Here is a 21,879-nt window from a genome sequence, read left to right as displayed (position 1 = left end):
GACATAATTGATTATATCTCAAAATTTTTAAGAATATTTTATGTTTCATCGGTAGTTTTTTTAATATTTTTAATTGAACAATAATAAGTGAGTGATGGAAAATGATAATTATGTCTTAAATTATTCAGAAACTATGCTCATATGAGATATATTTTCCAATAGTTTTATAAATAATACTCATAATATTCTTTTTACTCCTTGCTGTTATCCAGCTAAGAGAACCAAATTAATTAGCACATGAAGTTTCTTTTTTTCTTCTTCTTTTCAATTTACATGTGCATTAAAATTTAAACCTTATAATAAAAAAAAATGGGATAGGGAAGAAAAAAAAAAGTAGAAAAAAAGAGAAGCATAATAATGGTGAGTTTCAAATAAAGATGAAAATGGTGGAGATGATTTTGTGTGTATGTGTGTTGGAACAATGTGACAAGTGTAGTCTTTGAAGGTTTCAAGTTGACCATCTTTTTCTTTTTTTTTCTCTCCATATCAATTCTTTTTCTTTACGTCTCTTTGCTTTCTTTTTCTTACTATTCCTATTGCTGCGCCTCCTCCAAATCATTAAGAAGGTATTTGAAACTAAAGTGAAATGATAAAAATCTCAACTCTTTAGACCAAACGAGAAGTGAGGTTCAAATTTTACACTTCTCAACTCCTACACGGCTCCATGACCAAAGGATTAAGAGTAGGGAGTAGGAAAGAGTAGAATTGTGAACTTCATTCTTTGTTTGACCTAAAGAGTTTGTAAATCACGGTGGGGTCCATAACTCCATAGAGTTCACGACTTAATCTCTTGTCCTAGCCCAAACTCCACTTTAGGCATTTTAGGAAGTGTGGGGTTTGTTGAATTAATTGTTGTTTGGTTTGCATTGGTAATCGTTCCCATGCATGCACGAGATTTGACACCATGATTACGACTAACTCAATATTCTCTACCCGAACAAATATAACAAAAAAAAAATGTTTTTTTATCTTTGTGCATCTCATTCAAGTATTCAATTATATGTCACTACATGACAAATTTTACAAAATTACTCTACTTTCTTTTTCTCTCTTACTCCGACTTCTTTATGGACTTTGCTTTTCTTCTCCAGTGAGCAACTAAAATTTGATGATGTCTTTAACAAATAAGCAGATTCGACGGTGTTACAAAACGAAATTGAGCACCAGAAAGAAGAGAGGAGAGCGAGATTGTGAGAAAAAGGGAGTGATAAGAGTGATTGATGTGTGAGAGAGGAAGAGAGAAAAGAGTGAGAGCCACATTTTAAAAAAGCCAAAAAAATCTCTTTTTTCTACTCAAATTGGATCATACGTATAAAAATTTCAGATTATATACCTAAGTATTACTCTAACTTCACTTTGGTATAGTATAATTTATATTAGGGCAAACATTTTGTAAATGTAATCTTAATCTTATACATTAGTTACCATATTGTAACATTATATATTTTATTGATATGCAACTTTTGGGAGAAAAGACATTATGAGTTTGAATAGCTTTTACTTATGACTTTGTCCAAAGTAGATCTAATTTAGATATTGAAATAATATTTTATTATATATACAAAAGGCGTTGGCATATATATTCATTCTAGAAGATAATTATTACTTTCTCAAGCTTTAAGCAAATAAGAAGAATAAATGTTAATTAAAATATTGATTTGGTTAATATATTTATTAAATTTTAGTTTCTATATTTTCAAAATATCCCATTAATAGCATATCTCATATTTTTATTTTGTCATAAACTATAGTAAAGGAAATATCCAACAAAATTAAAGGACAGTACACACCAGATTAGTAACAACAAAACTAGAAATTTTATTGTGAAAAGGAATGGGATCCATTCATCACACTCTTCCTTTCAATTATTTATACAGAAGCAAATTAATTAAAACACCAAAAAAAGATAAAACTTCAAAAAATAGAGAAAAAAAATGAAATAATAATTAATGGTTCATCTTTTAAATTCTAGTAGATGGATTGTTGGTAGGGTTATTGGTAGGATTGTTGGTGTTTGGAGTGTTATCAGTGTTCATTCCAAGTGTATTCTTCACTGCATCGGCTGCTCCTTGTGCCATGTTCTTCACTTGCTCTCCGGTCTATATATATTTCACACAGGAAAAAAAAGGACATTTAGTAGAAATTTTTATCATCTATAGATCTAATTTCTACAATTATTATAGTATGGTGGCAAAAACTTGCGCGTACTAGGCGATATGTGTTAGGACAAATTCTTCTTTATCAAAATTTTTGAATCCACACTGAATTAATTTTCCTACTTAGTTTTAAAAATAATAATAATAGAAAAAGAATGATGAAATAATTAATAATTGAAAAAAAAATGCCTGTTGAAGGAAATTTGCAGCTTGGTCCTTGAGGTTAGAGGCAGTTTGGGCGGGCGATTGGTCATGCGTAGATGCTTTGTCTTTGGAATCATGAGCTGCATGAGATGCTTGGTTCAAAATCTCATCCTTCTTTACCTGATCATAATATTATAACTATAATCCACTCTTAAATATATAATTATTATACACCAAATAAAAATTATTCAATTTCATAAACAATTTTCTTTTTCCAATGAATTATTTGAGAAATTTTTTATTTATTTTTTTAAAAAAAAAAGGCTAATTAATAATTACCTGAGCTTGGCCAACAATCTCACCAGCCTTGTGGCTAATATCCTGATGACTTGCCATTTCTGAATTGAATTTTTTTGTTTTTTTAAACTCAAAAAATAGAGAAAAGGAAAGAATAAAACAATGAAAAGTGATGGAGTGAAAGGTTAATCAAATTCAGACATTATATAGAGATGAAAAATGCTAATTTTAGTTGGTGAGTTCCTAATAGTGCGAGAGAGGGATTTGGGGAAGAATGGGACTGTTTCAAATTATTGGCTAAGTCAACAAAACCAGATCATCCACACAATATTTAACCATATTATTATTTTCCATATATATTTCCGTAGCTCTATGTAAAGAACTAATTGTCTAATGGTTGAATGTAGCTATATATTATTCAACCTCAAAATATAAGTAACAATTTAGTTTCTTAACTTTAGTTTGTAACGATTTAGTCTTTGTAATTTCAATTTGGTAACAATTTAGTCCCTGAACTCCATTATGTAATAATATAATTATCATACTTTGAAATTTGTAACGACTTAGTCCTTATTGTAGATATTAGTGCAAGATTTAATGAGATTTCTTATATAAATAAACAGATAAAAATTAATTCTCGGTTTATTTAATGAGATTTAGTCCCTGAACTTCATTATGTAACTATTTAGTCTTTACACTTTAAATTTTGTAACGATTTAGTCTCTATAGTAGAAATTAATGTCAAGATTTAATGAGATTTCTTGCATAAATAAACCAATAAAAACTAATTAGAGATTCAAACTTTTTATAAAATATAAAGTCTAAGCCATAAAATAGTAAAATTTGACATCTAATTTTGATGAAATTTTTTACATTAGGGAGGAAATCATAATGAATTTGAAAATAGAAGGATTAAATTGTTACGTACTAAAATTGTTATAAACCAAAATTTGAAGTCTAAATTGTTATTTTTATGAAAGTTTAGAGACAACAAATGTATTTTAACCAACCTTGAACAAATAGTTTGGTAAGAAAATATCTCAAAAACTCATCAAATTAAATGGGGCAAATTTTGTCATAGTGAATAATTTTGAAGGTCACAAAAATCTTCAAGAAAAAGCAATTCTAGTGTTAATCTTTCTCTAAAGTTGCATTAGTTTACTATTATTTTATTAGATACACATAAGAAAACAAGGATTAAAGTTTAAATGAAAGATTGCACAATTTGTCTAAGCTTTAGGAGAAGTTTGATAAAATAGAAAAGTTTAGAATAAAACTCCATACAACTTTATTAGATTGGGAGTGAAGTTGTGATGCACTTTTCCTAAAAATAAAAGATAAGAAGATAAAGATGGATTTTAAATTAAACATTAATTATTAATGTGTGGGTAATGGATGAGATTGCACCACAGTGAAGAGCCCACGACATTTCTTTTTTCTTTTAAATACTAACCTCTTGTTCAACACTTTTTTGGATTTTCTTCATTTTGATCTCCATATCTTTAAAAAGGTTATTTGTTTTTAGTTTATTTTGGTTTTCATATTTCCAAATACTTATTTTAATTTCTATATTCTTAATTTTGATTTATTTTAGTTATTGAATTTTGAATATGACCATTTTAGTTTTTTAAAAATGAAAATTAAAAGACTAAAATGAACACCAAATACATTAATTAAAATAAATATAAATCAAAAGTACAAATGCTAAAATGAACATTTTGAAAGTATAAAGATAGAAATAAACTAAAATTAAAAGTCCATACACTCAAGTAATATTTAAACCTTTTATTTTATTTTATTTTGTGCGATAGGTAAAACGAATAACATAGTGTTGAATGAGAAATTTCAAACCAATTACAAATTGTCACGTAATTTCTCAATTTAATGACAAAATTACAAATCATCAAATTTGAAACCAATTAAAAAATGACACGTGTCCCATATTGAAATTGAAGACCGCCTACTCCTAACGATGCCACATGTTTTCATTGTGACCATTGGATCAAATAAAATAATTTGGTTTAATTTGATATTATTATTTAGGCTAAAGTTCAATTAAGTTTTAAAAAAACTAAGCTCAATTTGGCCCAAAGCCAAATAAGACAAAAATTCTATTAGTTTGGTTCAAGGGTGAGTCCACCAACCAATCAAGTCCAAGTCCACAAATTCTACTTTGAAACTCTACAAATATAAGACTTCTCAAAAAATTATTCTGACAATTAAAATACTCAACATTAAGCCTACGCATTTAATGAAAGAAAATTAAAAGATCAAATATTAAAGATCGAATCACATCATCAAATCTACATTAGAACACAGGTTCTATGCATTCATTTGTGTGCATTCTATCCTAATTTTTTAAAAAAATTAAAACAAAGTAAAAAGAGATTGACACAATGGGCTAAAATGCATGCACAAAATAAAATACAAGATAGGTGCATTCATGGATTTTTTTTTTTTTTCATTTTTATTTACATATTAACATGCACCGACGGGAGCAGGAGCAAACACGTGGCAAAAGTGCATAGGCTGAGTCATCGATGCTGCCAAATTCTGTGAAATCAGTGAACGACAGGGCACGTAAGTCCTACACGTGTCACCTACGTGGACACGCGTCAACGAATTTTGCAAGGCGGGAAGCTTATTAATATGCTCGATATTCACTTCCTATTACTCACAAAGCAAGCAAAAACAAAAGAAAAATTACGAAAAATACAGAAGCAAAATCTAAAGTCCAATTTTGAAAAATGGCATCTCACAATCAGAGCTATAGAGCTGGTGAAACCAAGGGACGAGCTGAGGTATTTGATAATGTTTTTATGATCAATTCTTCAAAAAAAAAAAGGAAAAAAACGATTTGACATTGAATGTTTTTATTTAGTTTTAAAATTTAAAATTTTACTTTTAGCCTTTTTGTTTTGTTGTTTTTAATTTAACTAAATATACTCCCTTTATCTTGTTATTAATCTCTATTAACTTTCCTCAAAGACGAGTATTAGTGAAAAATTGAATTTAGGTGAAATTAATTGTTCCGTTTAGGAGAAGACGAACGAGACGATGGGTACGATGGGGGACAAGGCCAGAGAAGCAAAGGAGAAGACATACGAAACTGGGCGGGCCGCAAGGGAGAAGGCCCATGGAGCAGCGGACTCGACAAAAGAATGGGCCTCAGATACGGCCCAAGGGGCCCGTGAGAAGGCCCAATCTGGAAAAGAGACGACCGGAGGGATTCTAGAGCAGACTGGTGAGAAAGTGAAGAGTATGGCCCAAGGAGCAGCGGATGCTGTGAAAAGCACTTTTGGGATGGCCCAGCACGATGATGATGTGGACAAAGACAGTGACCCCACCACATACCGTAGGGCTTAAGTCGTAATTTCGGATCTATGTGGGAAATGTAGTTGTCTGTGTCTGTGTGTCTGTTTGTTTGGCTGATTTGGGTTGTGTTGTGTTTTTGTGTTGTTGTAATCTGAAGAAAATGCTTCCTCCCTTTTTGTTGGAGAAGGTGTTTGTTTGTTTGAATAAGAAAATCCTTTTCTTTACACTTAAGATTGGAGAAGGTGGTTCTAAGAGAGAATATGAAAAAGTTAAACCTTTCAATAACATCGTTTCAAGCTCAACCCTCAAGTTGCCGATACTGATACGCAATACCCAGATGTGATCGCAAACCCATGTGCAGATTCCCATCTGAACCTTCCATTGCCGACATTCAACATTCAAATACCTTGTACTAAAAATATATCTATACATTATCTCTCCTTAAAAAACATATATTTGTGTTACTGAGCCAAATACTAAAGTTTGAGTCGTACAAATACAATGTATAAAAGAAAACCACACAAATACTTTAAATTTAATAGCGAAAATCTTGGTCTGAAATTATCTCACAAATTAAAAGTTTTCAAATTGAATTTATGGAAAAATAAAGAGAGATGTGAGGGAGTCCCTATAGCCGTCTTTTTTTTTTTTTTTTTTTTTTAAAATTCTCTAAACTGATAAATATATATAAGAGAGTATAAAAAAAAAAAAAAAAACAAAATTGTGAGAAATATTATCCACTCGATTGAAGTTTATGAAGTACAAATACATATGACTACACGATATGGATACGATCAGATACGTCGATTCGTCAATTTTTAAAAAATTAAGATATGGACTCGTCTAAGGATACGTCACTTTTTTATATATATTTTTAATATAGATATATATATTAAAAAACGAGAATACTGATACGTTGAAGATACATTTTTTTCTTTAAAAAAATCTAGGATATAGATAAATTTAGCATACAAATTAATAACAATAGCACAAATAATTAATAAAATGCAATAGAAAAATGACTCATATTGCAAAGAAGAAGAAAAGATTAGAGAGAAAAGTATATGAAGATAAACGAAAAACTTATTGTTGAAGACATTCAAATGGTTTATATTTTAGTGGATTTTGTGAGGACTCAAATGTGAAGATGGATATTAGATGATTATAGTCTATGGTTTGATCCGTTATTTATTTATTTTCTTTTAATTTTGGACTTGAGTAGTAAGTTTTTTAAATAGATATTGAAGAAAATTATATGAATTATTTGTCTTTTTTTTAAAAAAAAAATATTATCTAAAAAGTATCCTGATACTGATTCTTTGCCTCACATGAAAAATCTATACTTCATAGGTTTACAATTTCTCTAATTATTAAAATTCACTCTATACATTGGATCTAACCAAAATAGAAAATACGTTTATTCGATCATAAGATTCAACTAAAGTTTATTATGTGGAATGTGGCATTGCAGTAAATATTAGATTTGACTATTAAGTATAAATCAAACAGATTAATTTGTTATCAGTTTCTTGTGAATTCATTAGTTTTTAAGTTAACTCAAGCGCATGCTCTTAGGTTGGAACGAGAAGGAAAGAACTTCAGGTCCTCGTCCCCATGATCAATAAAAAATCTCTTTTAATATTACAATTTATTAGAGTTTACGCCAAGGGTACTGCCTTCAAATCTTAAATTCAAGATGACAACGTTTGCATCTGAATTGGTTGATGGTTTTATTCAATATAAAGATTCTGCCTTCAGATTTTACACTCGAGATGAAAATTTGCTGCCTTTTAAAGAACTAAAGAACACATAACAAGTTTGCAACTTGGGCCAATGGGTTTATATAATTCTCATTCATGTGGAGAATTAATCATGTCAAAATTACAGATCAAGCTCATCTCGGAAAAAAGGAAGGTCAAAAAATAAAAACCCCACAAAGCATTTTGTAGCTTCGTAATCACTCACTCATGTCATCATCCACTTCACCAGCACTAAGATCGTCAAAGGCTTCTACTTCATCCCTTTCCTCGTCTTCATCAGTTTCCATTTCATCTCCCGATTCCTTATCGTCGCTATCGTCCTCCTCGTAAATAATTGGCACAATGGCATCATTTTCGTCTACCTCCTCATCAAGGACCTGCCAGAAAGAAGACAGGAGTTATTCGCCTCATTGAGCTTGAAGAAGGTTTCTGCGAAACTCGAATTTCGCCATGTAATGTGTGGAAGGAAAATAATGCACTTACCCCTGAGTAGAGGAAGTCTAAGCTACTTGATAGCAGTAGAGCGGATTGGAAAGTTGAAATTCTAGACTCAATGAGCTGCACATACATAGAAATTGTATATTTGTATTTATTTATTAGAGAATAATGATTAATGGTAGTGAAAGAGACAGCTCATTGACTGCATATTTGAGATGGCAAAAAAAGTTTCAAGCTGATGATTTAAACAATCGTATTAAACAAACCATTGCTAACCTGATATAGAGAGTTCAAGGCAAGGAGGGAAGATTCTTGAGACATAATTTTACTAGCATGTTGGAGAAGTAAGCCTCTCAGCCAAGGGAGGACGCATACAAGAATTGCACCTCTGTAAATAAGACATGAAAATTTCGGTATAGTATTCTTGATTTTATGGATATGATTTAAATATAAGAAAAGCAAGACCTTAGCAAGCATCAAGCAAAATTAGGACAAGTGAGATTACCTTGACTGGATAAAGGATATCAGAGAATGCAAAAGCTTGAGAACATCAGATGAATTTAATTGTGCTATTGATTTTGAAATAACCTGAAAACAGACATATATGATGGATTAAGACCAAAATGGTTCGTATACGAAGTTAATGGTATACGACTGTGATAACCTTATCATCCTTGGTATATAAGCATTCTAGCAAAAGGACGCGATCCTCTGCATGTAGCGCTTGCTTAAGCAAAACCTGAACAGAGTCTGCACTTGGTGGTATTGCAGGGACGGAAGGTTCTTTTTCACGACCTTCATCCTCATTCTGGTCCACCAAATTCAAACTCGCAAGTTTCTCTCCCATGGATGGCTCATTTAAATCATCATTAAATATTACATCAGAAGCATCTCCATTGCCTACATCACCAGATATCACGTCAGCTGTGAAAACTAAAAAGAATATTACACTATTTGCTTAGAGATGGACAGTTGTAGATGCTCAATGACAATTCAAGAGCCACAAGCAATAGCTCAAAGATAATCCTTACCAACATCACTGATATCTCCAGTTGTCAGACTATCAAGATCAGATGCTGCTCTTTTCTTTTTGCCTTTCTTACTTTTCGGCGTAACCACTTCTTGCTCAACCTCATGGGGACCTGTAAAAAGTATAAGCAATGTGATTACCTGTATGAGAACAAGGATAGGGAAGAAATAAGGAAAATGGCAAACATGATATTTTGTCAAACCTTGTTCAGAACAATCATCATTTTGTTGGAGTGTTTTATTCCCACGTGCAGTGTTCACATCTTCCTTCACGGAATAACCAATACTAAAAAGACTATGCTGTGGTAGGTCCATGGAGCCATGAGTAACAAGAACTGACACTTCATTGTCTCCTACACCATTTATTCTGGAAGCAATGACAGAAACTCGATTCTTCTTAGCACTTCCATGGTTTTCCTCAGCTGATTGGTTGTCATTAGCTTTTACAGAGACTTTAGTTGGACTAACCTCATCTTCAGATAGTATCTTTAATTTCCATAAATAAGCTACACCTGATACTGATACTGACAAGACAACCACGTTGTCTTCTTGATTGCTAACATTTCTGCATTCAGAGACAAACGGAGGATGCTTCATGGAGAGAACAGGACCCCTACTAAGTTTTCCAGCACTCATATCACACCACCACACTTGAAGATGTTTGGCTCCAAGTTCTGACGTAATTATTGTTTTGGCATCATCAGATAGAGAAACAAGCTTCACAGGACCCTATATTTTGTATAGTATACTATAGTAAGTGATTTGGACGTATTTAAGAGTAAGAGAATTTGAGCAGCTCACCAATTTATCAGGATGCACCATAAGCTCATCCCCATCATCTTTGCTTAAAATTTTTAACTTTTTACCAGCTACAGCTAAGTACTTCTCATCTGGCCAAAGAGTGACTCGTTACGTCAAAAAAGGTGCTTTCATTGTTCACGTAGCAGAACATGGATATGGAAACTAACCAAGTGAAAAGGATGAAGAAGAGATTGATTTTTTCGAAGCTTTGAACTCCTTGATAATGTTTCCTGTTTCAGTGTCCATCTCAGAGACCTTTCCATTACTTCCAACCGCATGCAGTCTACGGCCTTTGTTCGCAAAAGAAAGGCCAATAACTCCGCTTCATAAATCAGGATAAAAAAGTGATTCACTCACCATAATGAATAGAATGACAAACAAAGCATGGTTTTCTGTAGAAGAACCATAAGTTGATGAACTCACGTGAGATGACTTGATCACAAAACATGTGTTTTTTTAAAAAAGAAACCATTGCATTGACTGAATGAAATTGATCGTGAAATATATATATTTAAGGCGTGTGAACAAGGGGGAACCTCCAACGTATTCATCAATGTAACACTATATTATCATATCATTTTTCTCCCATCTAAACGTATTGCCACAATGAATGCATCAACATGAAGCAACTAACACGGCCAATATAAGATCATTAAAGTACATAAAGTTTGCATCCTTAAGCTAACTCATCTGATCACTTAACATTCTTCAAAATACTAAGTAATCAAGAGTAGGCAGAATTGATTGCGTACCCAAGATGGCAACCTGCGGAGACCCACTTTCTCTCACCGTTTGAAGCATTCACAGCCAACACATCCCCACTATTGGTACCAACAGCAACTACACAGTAACTGTTTTTACGCTGAAATTGCAGAAAGACATTACAGGTTTAAGATTCCCAGCACTTACAAAACAGTGTCAAAGAATTAAACTTGATGATAAACCAAATGGTCTCCTCACCTTTTTCCCCTGAAAACAGCATGCCATACAGGAATAACCAACATCATTTTTTCCATCGGGATCCTTCCATTCTGCCAGTAAACTCCCATCACGGGTACTCCAAATCTACAGATACATATAAATGTTCCCATCGAGTTCGTAAGTAATTAACATTCACATGACCAAGAGCATGAGAAAAAACAAATATTTGCAACTACAATGAGGTCCAAAAAGCGGAAGTGGATGAACTAGTTGGATATTCCGAGTGAAAACCAACATGAGAAAAATCAAAAGCATAGAAACAACAGAAAGAGAAGGAGCTTGCCTTTAGAGTTCCATTTGAGGACAAGATGGCGAGATAGTCACCGTCTGGAGTGAAAGCTGTGATAGGTGGCGATTTAAGAATTTCCTTCTTCATTGCCTTGAGACCTACAAATTGGAGGGTGCACTATCAATATTAAAAAGTAATCTATATCTCCAATTTCCTTTTACAAGTACTCATAAAACTTTTTTTTTAAAAAAAAAAAGAAGAAAAAAAAAAAAAAAAGAACCCTATTAATCTCAATAAAAATATGAATACTAATAGAAAGATTCATAGTTTCAAGCATGCTAACAATTTCAAATGGTATAAACATACTTTCTTTTATAAGAAATGGTACAAACATATTTTCAAACATATTACAAATTTCATCCAACCACAACAGTTAAAATTTATATTTTGGAAGGGGTGTGGAAACTACTTACCTCAATCAACAATCCTATAATTCTCAATTCTCAATCCACTTCCTTGAACGAACTTCAACCTTTAGAAAGCCTAAACAATAAACACAATATTCAGGTGTTAGAACTTAGTTCGACAACCTTAATCAACATCGAGAGACTTTTCAACAAGAATATCGTTAACCAAAATCCACCATAAACTTGAATTAGTTACTCCAAATTAACCCAAAACTACAACCAACAAATTTTCACAAGTCAAATACTGCTCTAACATGCTTTAATTGAGTCCAAACTAGTCCGAAACGTGATTAATCTGTTAAAAATTAGTGCAAACTTATTTTGCAAATTATTAATTTAATTAGTTTCTTCTTTAATTGAAGTTAATGGCCTTTATCTAGGGTAGTGCCTCCTAAATTGGAGGATGGTGGCATAATGGTTCAGTGGTTTGATTAAGGGAGCTTTTCTGGGTTAGTGGTAGAAATTGAGGATAATGCATTAGTGAGTAGTTTCTTATTTTTCCTATAAATACTTGTATTGTTTCCACTTAAATGGACGTAGAACGCAATTGACACTTAGCGCTCCATGCAATATTTTCGCTCTTGTTTCCACCTTCCGTTCTCTTTGATTTGTTGTTTTCGTTACACGGTATCAGAGCATTCAAGCTCTTTGTTTTGTGTTTGAGTTTAAATACTCAGTGAAGATGAATGGTGGAAACAACATTTGTGTAGACAAGCTTACTGGTGATAATTATAGTTATTGGAGGCTATTATGGAAGCTTTTCTTCAAGGACAATCCGAAGATCATTCAATTCAAGAAGATACTCTGGAGAATGATGAGGCACAAAGGAAGTGGAAGGTCAAGTGCAGTAAAGCCTTATTTGCTTTGTGAACTTCTATCAGCAAGGAGTATATAGAGAGCATGTTTGTGATGAGAATTCTCCAATGAAAGTGTGGGAAACACTTGAAAGGTCGTTCAATCAGTAGAACACAATGAGATTGTAGTATTTGGAAAACGAACTCGCTGGAACGACTCAAGGTAATTTTTCAGTTTCAGAATATTTTCTGAAAAAAAAGAGTGTGTTCTAAAATTTCAGAATTGGACAAAGAGGAGCCTATTAGCAATGCTCGTTCCTGTTGTTATCTTATTCGTGGACTGCGAAAGGAGTTTATGCCATTTATTTCTTCGATACAAGGTTGGGTAAATCAACCTTCTATTGTTGAGTTGGAGAATTTGCTCTCATATCAAGAAGCATTGATAAAACAAATGCTTGGCAACAACAAGCAATCTCATCCCGAAGTGGAAGCTATTCTTTATGCAAAAGACAAGAGAAGAGTCAATTATTCTTCCAAACGTTCTTCAAATGACAGCAATGATTCCAAGGTTGAAGGGCAGTCCACGGGCAAATTGAAGGGATGTTTTAGGTGCGGCACGCCAGGACACATCAAACATGATTGTCGGGTGAAGGTAGTATGTCATCGTTGTGGAAAATTAGGTCATATTAGACCAAGTTGTCGTGTGGATCTCAAAGAAGCAGAAGCAAATATCGTAGAGGAAATTAACAAATCTAAGCAAATTAAATGGGAACAATGCTTATCACTTGAAACTATTGATCAATCCATTAATTTGCATGCTAATGTTTCAATAGATAACAATACAAATTAGATTGTTGATTCCAATTGTTCTTATCATGCAATTGAAAATGTTTCTCTTCTCTCTGATGTATGTGCTCACCAAGGAGGAGGAGTAATTGTGACGCCTAACAATTCCTTACATCCTGTTATTGAAGAAGAGCATGTTAATGTTGAGAACCGTGGTGTTTCTCCTACAGATGTTCATCATGTTTCAGGTTTAAAGAAGAATTTGGTTTTGATCTCTCAAATTGCCGACTTTGGGAGGTATGCTCCTTTTGGACCAAATGATGTGAAAATTATTTTTGATGTTAAGAAATTTGAACGTGATGTTTTGTTCACTGGAAAGAGGAAAGATTCTCTCTATGTTTTGTTTGCAAGGGATGCATATGTTGAAAAGACAGGTCAGAATGATTGTGCAACACTTTGGCATACTCGGCTGGCCATGTTGATTACCAGTTGTTGGAAAGAATTTCTATGAAGAAGTTTTTTGTTAATGTTCCTCTCTTTAAAGAAATACACCATGATGTGGTTTGCCCTGGTTGTCAATTTGGTAAGTCACCTCGTCTTCCTTTCCCAAATTCATAGCAGATCTACTGGTGCATTGCAGTTAATTCATTCAAATTTGATGGACCAACTAAAACACCCAGCTATTCTAGTTGTCGCTATGTTATGGTTTTTGTGGACAATTTTTCTCGTTTCACTTAGGTGTATTTTTTGGAAGCTAAAAGTGAGACTTTCTCCAAGTTTATCCAATTCAAGGAGCAAGTGAGGGTCTTCGCACATATAATGGGGGGAGAATATATGTCTGATCAATTTCAAAATTACTGCAAAGAGCATGGGATTCAGTGCCAAATGTAGTGTCCTAACACTCCATAACAGAATGGAGTTGCTGAACATATCTTACCTCCATGTGCTTGTCTTGGCTGCGTGCAAAGAATCTTCTAAGGGAGCTATGGGCAACATCTATTCAATCAGCTTGTCATGTCATAAATCGCTTACCTCCATGGACAGGATTAAATCTATCTCCTTTTGAAGTACTATATCATCATAAACCCAAAGTTTTTTTGGTCAATTTGTTTTGCTCATGTTTCAAAGAGTAAACGTACTATATTAGACCCAAAGGCAAAATGTTGTATTTTTGTTGGATATGAGACTCACAGGAGAGGATGGAGATGCATGGATCCAAAGACAAGGAAAGTTTTTGTTTCTCGAGATGTGGTGTTTGAAGAAGTTTCGTCATGCCAAATGGATGCAAATTCAAAGAAAGAAGACATTGTTGACGTGTCACCTTTCTCTACGGATGATGTATCAAACGAGAATGGTATTAATGTTAATCTTGGAGAAAATGCTGAGGCAAATGAAGATACTAAAATTGTTGTTCGTAGGTCTTCTAGATTGAGAACACGAACTAGTTATTTATCTGAGTATGAGGTACAATTATTTAACTGTTCATTTGTATCTTGTTTTTTAATAGGTGATATTTGTGAAGATGAACCCCAGACTTATAATGAAGCTAAAGGCATTCTTGAATGAGAATAAGCAATGAAGGAGGAAAATTTGGCTCTTAGCAAGAATGATACGTGCGAACTTGTTCCAAAGCCAAAGAATATCGAGTTGGTTGCTTGTAAATGGGTTTACAAGTCAAAGAAAAAGTTTGATGGTACTATTGACAGGTATAAAGTTCGTCTTGTAGCTCGTGGTTTTTCATAGCAATATGATCTAGACTATGAAGAGACATTCAGTCCTGTTGCTAAAATGGTAACCATCCAGACAATTATTTCACTAGCTTTGCAAAGATTGGAAATTGTGGTAGTTATGTGAAGAATGTTTCCTTTATGGAGAGTTGGATCGAGACATTTTCATGGAAGAACTTCATGGTTTTGTTTCTAAGGAGTTTCCAACTTTTGTGTATTGGCTCAAGAAGGCTTTGTATGGTCTTAAGCAAGCTCCTCGTGCTTGGTATGGTAAGATTGCTCTCAATATCTTGAATTTTGTGGGTTTAGATCTTCAAATGCAGATTCAAGCCTATTTGTTAAAAAGAAAACTTCAGGATGTACAATGCTACTTCTCTATGTTGATGACATGGTCATAACAGGTGATGACGAAGTTCAAATTAATAGTCTTCGAGATGCTTTGTCCATTTGTTTTGAAATGAAAAGTTTGGGTGAAGCAAGATGTTTTCTTGACTTGGAGGTAGAAAGGTCAGATGGATATTGTCTCACAGAAATGGTAGACAGCAAGTTTAATGGAGCGTTTTGACATGAATTAGTTAAAACCAATGACTACTCCCATGGAACCAGCCTTGAAGTTGATTAAGGAAGAAGGAAAACAATCGGCTGATGCAACACCTTTTCGAAAACTTGTTTTAGTTTAATTTATTTAACTATCACAAGGCTGGACATTTCTTACTCTATTTGTGTTGTTGCTCACTTTATGGATAAACCATGAGAAACTCATTTAATCGCAACAAAGAAGATTCTATGATATGTGAAGAGCACCCTACGTTTTGGCTTGTTCTACAAACAAGTTACATATTTTGTTTTAAGTGGTTATTTTATGCAGATTGAGATGGTATCGTAAATGACAGACATTCCACAATAGGATACTGTTTCAATATAAGTTCAGAAGCTATTTCATGGTACAGTAAGAAGCAATCTTCTGTTGCTTTTTCAAGTAGTAAAGCAGAATATGTAGCAGTTACTATGGCTACCCAAGAGTGTATTTGGCTAAAAAGGCTTATGGGAGAAAAATCTTACAGTTTAAACTATCCAGTTTCCATTTTTTGTGATAATGAAAGTGCAATCAGGCTTGCAGGAAATCCAGTGTTTCATGCTCGTACAAAACACATTGAAACACATTTTCACTTTATTCGAGAAAAAGTCTTGACGCAAAATATTCAATTGGAGAAGATACATTCCAGAGAACAAATTGATGATATATTTATCGAGACTCTTGGTAAAGTCAAATTGGTGTTGTTGATCTTTTGTTTACACTAAGGGGGAGTGTTAAAAATTAGTGCAAACTTATTTTAGCAAATTATTAATTAAATTAGTTTCTTATTTAATTGAAGTTAGTGGCTTTTATTTAGGGTAGTACCTACTAAATTGGAGGATAGTGACATAATGGTTGTGGATTGATTAAAGGAGCTTTTCTAGGTTAGTAGTAGAAATTTAAGGATAATACACTGATGGATAGTTTCTTATTTTTTCCTATAGATACTTGTATTGTTTCCACTTAAAACAAAAGTTCCAATACTTGGTAATCTATCGAACGTAAAAACAAAAGTTCCAAGAGTTCAGAACACAAACACCTAAATCCAATTCGAAAAGAAAACTAAAGCAATAACTCATACCGAAACTTACCAAAAAGCCTTCGAATCTTGCTGGTGGGAGTCCAAAAACGTCCAAACTTGCAAATCTTCTGGACCTTCAACGTTATGGGTACTTGATTTGAAGCCAAACGAAGAGTGGGTCAATGTCGAAACTTGTCAAAACAGGGAGAAACAATGCTGCGAAGACCCAGGCGTAGCCGTTAGAAGTCATACTCATGATACAAGTCATATCCGTGGGTCAAAAACCCGTCGGTGTGTAACTAGATCGTCGAGGAAGAACACTCACCGTCCATGTGGGTGTCTACTTGTCAGTCGCCGGAGGAACGGGGTCGTCGACGTGGGTTCGCTAAGCCGTCAACAAAGAGAGACGTCTCAAATGCGTGGGTTTGTTTTGTGGGTCATGTCGTCAACGTGAGGTAGCGTAGTTTGTGGTCCAACAACAAACAGTGAGTGGATCCACACGTTTACAAGTCGAATGCTCGCCGGAGAAAACTAGCTGAAGGGGATTGGGGGCGGGGGTGGCGGCTACAAGGGAAAGAGGAAGAAGAAGATGGAGGCTAGGGTCCTTTTTTTTTCCAATAAATCTTTTCCTTTTATTTTCTACAACTTTAAACTCCAACTTTAATTAACACGATCACAAATATAGGGATAAAATTATAAGTTAGTTTGGACTGACCAGAAAAATAATAAATTTTAAAGTTTCAGAAAAATGATAAAAATATTTTGAAATTATAAAAATAACAAAATGAATATATATAATAAAAAATACAAATTAGTAAATGACAAAACTACTCCAAACGATAATACAAAGATACAGAACCACTCAAGTTCCACAAATACACTCTACCTAAGCATTCTATAACCACGAACAACTCTACCTTGATGCTTTTAGCGGCCTATAGAATGCGTGTATGCGAGAGAATATGACGATCGGGAGGTGGGGTCATTAAAAACATGTCTATAATGATGGACTTCCTCCAAGATGAGAAAGGGCAAAGTTAATTGTACTTGTTGTAGGGAGTTTCATTTTCATTCCATGTGACCATTTTGCTCATAGGATCTTGAAAGCCAACTTTAAACACTATCGATCTCATGATGTCATTGTTGAAAGTGATGTTTAAAGTATAAACAAAAGTAGGAAACATGTGTGCATGTGAAATAGGTCGACGACCTGGCAAGGTAGTCGTCAAAAGTTAGTCAAGATGATGAAATTCAAGAAATGGTTGTTGAACCAGCGATTGCAGACATGAGGAACAAAAATTATGAGGCAGCTAAGTGAAAAAGATACGTGGAGTAGTTTTCAAGATCTAATTTGAATATTAAAAATAAATTCAAATTCCAAAAGATGGTGAAAATTACGGGATGACACTCATTTTCAATTTTGAAATTGAATCCATTAGATTATAATATGATTAATTTGATTATTGACCAAGTTCTCTAATTAAATTGTATTTATATCTTGGTTATTAATCAAACTTCTCACTTACACTATATGTATATCTTGGTTATTAATAAAGCTCTACACTTATATTATATTTAGTATTTCATATATATGAACCAACTAAGGGCAAGTCAAGTATTATTAAAATGTCAACTAAAATATGGACTAAATATCAAATATGTATAATCGAATCTAATAACATTTACAAAACAATTTAAATCAAAATATCAGCTAAAATAGTGTATAAATATCAAATATGTATAATTGAACCTAATAACATTTACACAACAATTTAAACCTTAAAAAATATGGAAAAATATTTGGTTAATTTATTAAGAACATGTATAAAATAATGAAAAATAATTCAAACATTTCAATAAATTTAAAATTTGACTAGATAAATGAAATTTGATAATATATGAATATTTAAAATATAAGTTTGGTAGAAAATTTTGGATATTTCATTAAAGTGAGACTATTCGAAAAGTGGTTAAACATAATCTAAATTAATAAATAACAAAAAAAAAAAAAAAAAAAAAAGCATGCATCAAAATGTTAACTACATGAAAAAAATCAGGAAAGGTGGTTATTTGTTAGGAATGTGGTTATTTTTAGTTTTTGATTATAGGGAAAACGGATAACTAAGGCTTCACCAATGATCTTGTATATAGAATCTCATCATTGTTTATGATTCTATATCCACCATGTGTTTTTAGTTTCATCGATAACAAAGGGTACGAACTAGATAAGGATAAAACATGCCTTTGAAAATTCATGACCATGTGCATGTTGTTAGTTGAATGTTCTAAAACTTGCAGTTTGTAAAATTAAACATATTTCTATTATCAATAAAAATGTTATTGACATTTATTTAATAAAGTTATTGGTGAATATGTAAATTGCAATTGTAAAAACTAAAATCCACTAAACTAAAAGATCCATGATTGTTATATGAATACTTGAACTTTATGTGGAGACATAAAGATGGATCAAGTTCGAGTAAATAGCCAAAACAGTTTATAGTATATGAATAATGTTGGGTACCTTATTCTGGTAACATTATCGGATGCGGTCCACCTTGTAGTTGTTACAATTTGTTGTAAAGTGCTACAAACGAAAGTGATTCTGATTCGTTCATGTGTTGACATGAGGAGTGGAGGTGTCCTATGCAATGAGTTTGCATAAGATTGGACCGAGAAATAAGTCACTCTTACTTTATAACGTATTATCCTTAGATTTGCATAGGTGAGGGTTGGCTCAACAGCACCGGCTCAACAAGCCTTCCATTTCAGGGGTAAGACCGGGTTGATAGCTGGGTACATAGGATGCAAAACAAAATTCACACCAACTCGATTTATGAATAGTAGAGAGGTTTTTTTATTAAGTACTTAATACAGGTCTTTGACAAGGGGCTCTATCATCTCATTGGCACGAGAGGGATTTAGTTTAGTGATTGGATCATAAAGCAATTGTTCATTAAAGAATCAGTAGGACTCAAGGAGCAAGATGTAATTTCGAGGGTAAAACAACATTTGACTCAGCTGTTATTACGAACAACCTGTGAAGGGTCGACTTGTTAATTATGGTTAAATCAAGTGAACAGAAATATATCTACAATGAGGAGAGTACAACTATTGAGCTATAGTGTGTAGGAGTATATCAACATGCAACGGAAGCAACAAAGATCAATAAGCATTGTAATTCATTAATTTTGGCTATAAAGCATGCTCATACAATAATAAGAGGGTTTCAAGCAATACCTTTGTAAAACCTTTAGAATCTCGATTCTCAGCTGTAAAACTTCTCCAAATCTGTTGTGAACCACCTCAAGATATTCCCTACTATTCTCTTGAAGCTTTAGATTGGGTTGTGAGACTCAAGATAAGCTTGAATGAATGGAACTTGGAGAAGAACTCACTGCACCAACCATTTTGAAGAACAACTTTTTCAACTCGAATTTTTCAGCAAAAACTCTATTGATGCATGCCTTAATTCCACTTCCATCTTCGCTATTTATTGCAAGATATTCATGCAAAAAAGATGGTTGCATGAGATGCAGCTCATGCTTGAAGTATTAAAGCTTGAGTCAATTGGGTTTTGAGTGAGCTTCTTCACGATAGTGGAGAAATCCAACTTTCCAAAAAGTTTTTTGTTTTTCAATTTTTTCCAATATCAAAATGATTTCAAAAATAAAATTGATTTCAAAATCGAAAATATTATTAATTTTACAAAATTAATTTCATAAATTAATTTTCTAATAATTAATTAATTCTAATTAATTTAATATCAAATATTAAATTAATTTTACACAAATTCCACATTCATGAATTTAATATTTAAATCATATTTGAACGTTTCAAATTAACTTATCACGCTACTCTAAAGCTAATCCATTTACGAGCTAATAGGGGGACCTCACGGACCTACAGATCATGGGCTCCAACGATCCGAGATTAATTGGCTAAACTCTTTATAACGAATTAAACCCCATTCGTTAACTAATGGGTAACTCCACTAAATCCCATAGATGCACTCACCTCACTGTAGATATATTATGTCCACTCGATATAACCATGATTAGTAAGTTAACCCTTCACAGGTTGTTTGTAATAACGGTTGGGTCAAATGTCTATTTTACTCCTGAGATTACCTCTTGTTCCTTAATTCTCATTGATCCTCTGATGAATAATTGATTTGTGATCTGATCAACAAATTGAGTCCCTCCCGGGCCAATGAGAGGGTGGGGCCCCTTGTTCAAGACTCAGAGTCAACATTAAAGGAACAACCTCTCTACTATCCCTAAAAGCGGGTAGGAGTGAATTCCATCTTGCATCCTATGTCCCCAGCTATCTATTCGGTCTTACCCCTAAAATAGAGGTTTATTGAGTCGACACTGTTGAGCCAACCCTTATCTATGCAAATCTAAGGATAATCCCGAATAAATAGGAGTTCATAGTTAACTCAGGATTAAGGTCAAGTTACCTAGGTCATCGCTTTGGAATAGTCAGTCTTAAACAGTAAACAACATTATAAAGTAAGAGTGACTGATTTCGTTGTTCGATCTTGTACAAACCCATTATACAGGACGCCCCTACTCCTCATGTCATAACATGTACGAATTAGGATCACATCGTCTGTAGCACTTTACAACTCTTTGTAACAACTACAAAGTGGGCCGCATTCGATAGCGTTATCAGAATAAGGCACCCAACCTCATTCATATACTATAGATCATTTTGACTATTTACTCGAATCTGATCCACTTTTATGTCACCACATAAAGTTCAAGTACTCATGTAATAGTCATGGGTCTTTTAGTTTATTGGATTTCTAAAACGAAATAAGCAATACATATATTCAATAACAACTTATTGAATTTTCAGAATAAATTTTATTGTTTACAAACCACGAGTTTTAGGACATAAAACCCAACATAGTGGTTTGTCTCGGCAGTTAACGAATATTGATTAATTCGGTCAATATTGAATTGAATTTAAGGATTACAATTTGAAGTGTTCAAATTTCCAATTAGGGTTTGAATGTGAAATGTTCAATTTCAAATTAGGGTTTGGATAATTAGACTTGATATAATTAACGTTTAATTTTTTTGAAATTAAACAAAATTAGAGAGTTTAAAATATTTAAATATTGAATATGATTCATGTTTAAAATTAGGTGTCTAGTTAATTTAATATTTGATATTAAATTATTATTTAATTAATAAAAAAACAAATTAATTTTTCAATTTTCAATTCAATTTCAGAAATTGATTTTTGTAATTGATTAATTTTGAATTTAATTAATGGAAATTGAAAAATAAAATTGAGATAGTGGGAACATCCAATTTTTGGATGATTTGGTGTCCTCATCTCAATCC

The 21,879-nt window shown here is 33.0% G+C and overlaps 3 protein-coding genes across 3 annotated transcripts; 1 reads left to right on the top strand and 2 right to left on the bottom strand.

Moving 5' to 3' along the window:
- Positions 1 to 1,794: 1,794 nt before the first annotated feature.
- Positions 1,795 to 2,901, bottom strand: LOC120086986 (uncharacterized). The gene is made up of 3 exons (XM_039043824.2): positions 2,640 to 2,901; positions 2,346 to 2,480; positions 1,795 to 2,099 (listed from the first exon to the last, which is right to left on the bottom strand). The coding sequence occupies exons 1-3, from the start codon at positions 2,694 to 2,696 to the stop codon at positions 1,962 to 1,964; spliced, it is 330 nt and encodes a 109-aa protein (XP_038899752.1). The 5' UTR covers positions 2,697 to 2,901; the 3' UTR covers positions 1,795 to 1,961.
- Positions 2,902 to 5,275: 2,374 nt separating this feature from the next.
- On the top strand, positions 5,276 to 6,136 carry LOC120086751 (late embryogenesis abundant protein D-7-like). The gene is made up of 2 exons (XM_039043536.2): positions 5,276 to 5,398; positions 5,637 to 6,136. The coding sequence occupies exons 1-2, from the start codon at positions 5,345 to 5,347 to the stop codon at positions 5,961 to 5,963; spliced, it is 381 nt and encodes a 126-aa protein (XP_038899464.2). The 5' UTR covers positions 5,276 to 5,344; the 3' UTR covers positions 5,964 to 6,136.
- A 1,601-nt stretch (positions 6,137 to 7,737) lies between these two features.
- On the bottom strand, positions 7,738 to 17,189 carry LOC120086871 (WD repeat protein). The gene is made up of 15 exons (XM_039043685.2): positions 16,848 to 17,189; positions 16,593 to 16,738; positions 11,624 to 11,693; positions 11,205 to 11,308; positions 10,901 to 11,005; positions 10,693 to 10,802; positions 10,108 to 10,262; positions 9,941 to 10,029; positions 9,343 to 9,868; positions 9,142 to 9,252; positions 8,775 to 9,010; positions 8,616 to 8,698; positions 8,387 to 8,498; positions 8,156 to 8,230; positions 7,738 to 8,049 (listed from the first exon to the last, which is right to left on the bottom strand). The coding sequence occupies exons 4-15, from the start codon at positions 11,295 to 11,297 to the stop codon at positions 7,870 to 7,872; spliced, it is 1,875 nt and encodes a 624-aa protein (XP_038899613.1). The 5' UTR covers positions 11,298 to 11,308; positions 11,624 to 11,693; positions 16,593 to 16,738; positions 16,848 to 17,189; the 3' UTR covers positions 7,738 to 7,869.
- Between the last annotated feature and the right edge of the window lie 4,690 nt (positions 17,190 to 21,879).

Source organism: Benincasa hispida, chromosome 9 (genome assembly GCF_027475165.1).
Source record: "Benincasa hispida cultivar pf3 chromosome 9, pf3_genome.v1.1, whole genome shotgun sequence".
Taxonomy (NCBI): domain Eukaryota; kingdom Viridiplantae; phylum Streptophyta; class Magnoliopsida; order Cucurbitales; family Cucurbitaceae; genus Benincasa; species Benincasa hispida.
The sequence above is the reverse complement of the archived record's forward strand: the minus strand, read 5'-3'. Positions and strand labels throughout refer to the sequence as shown.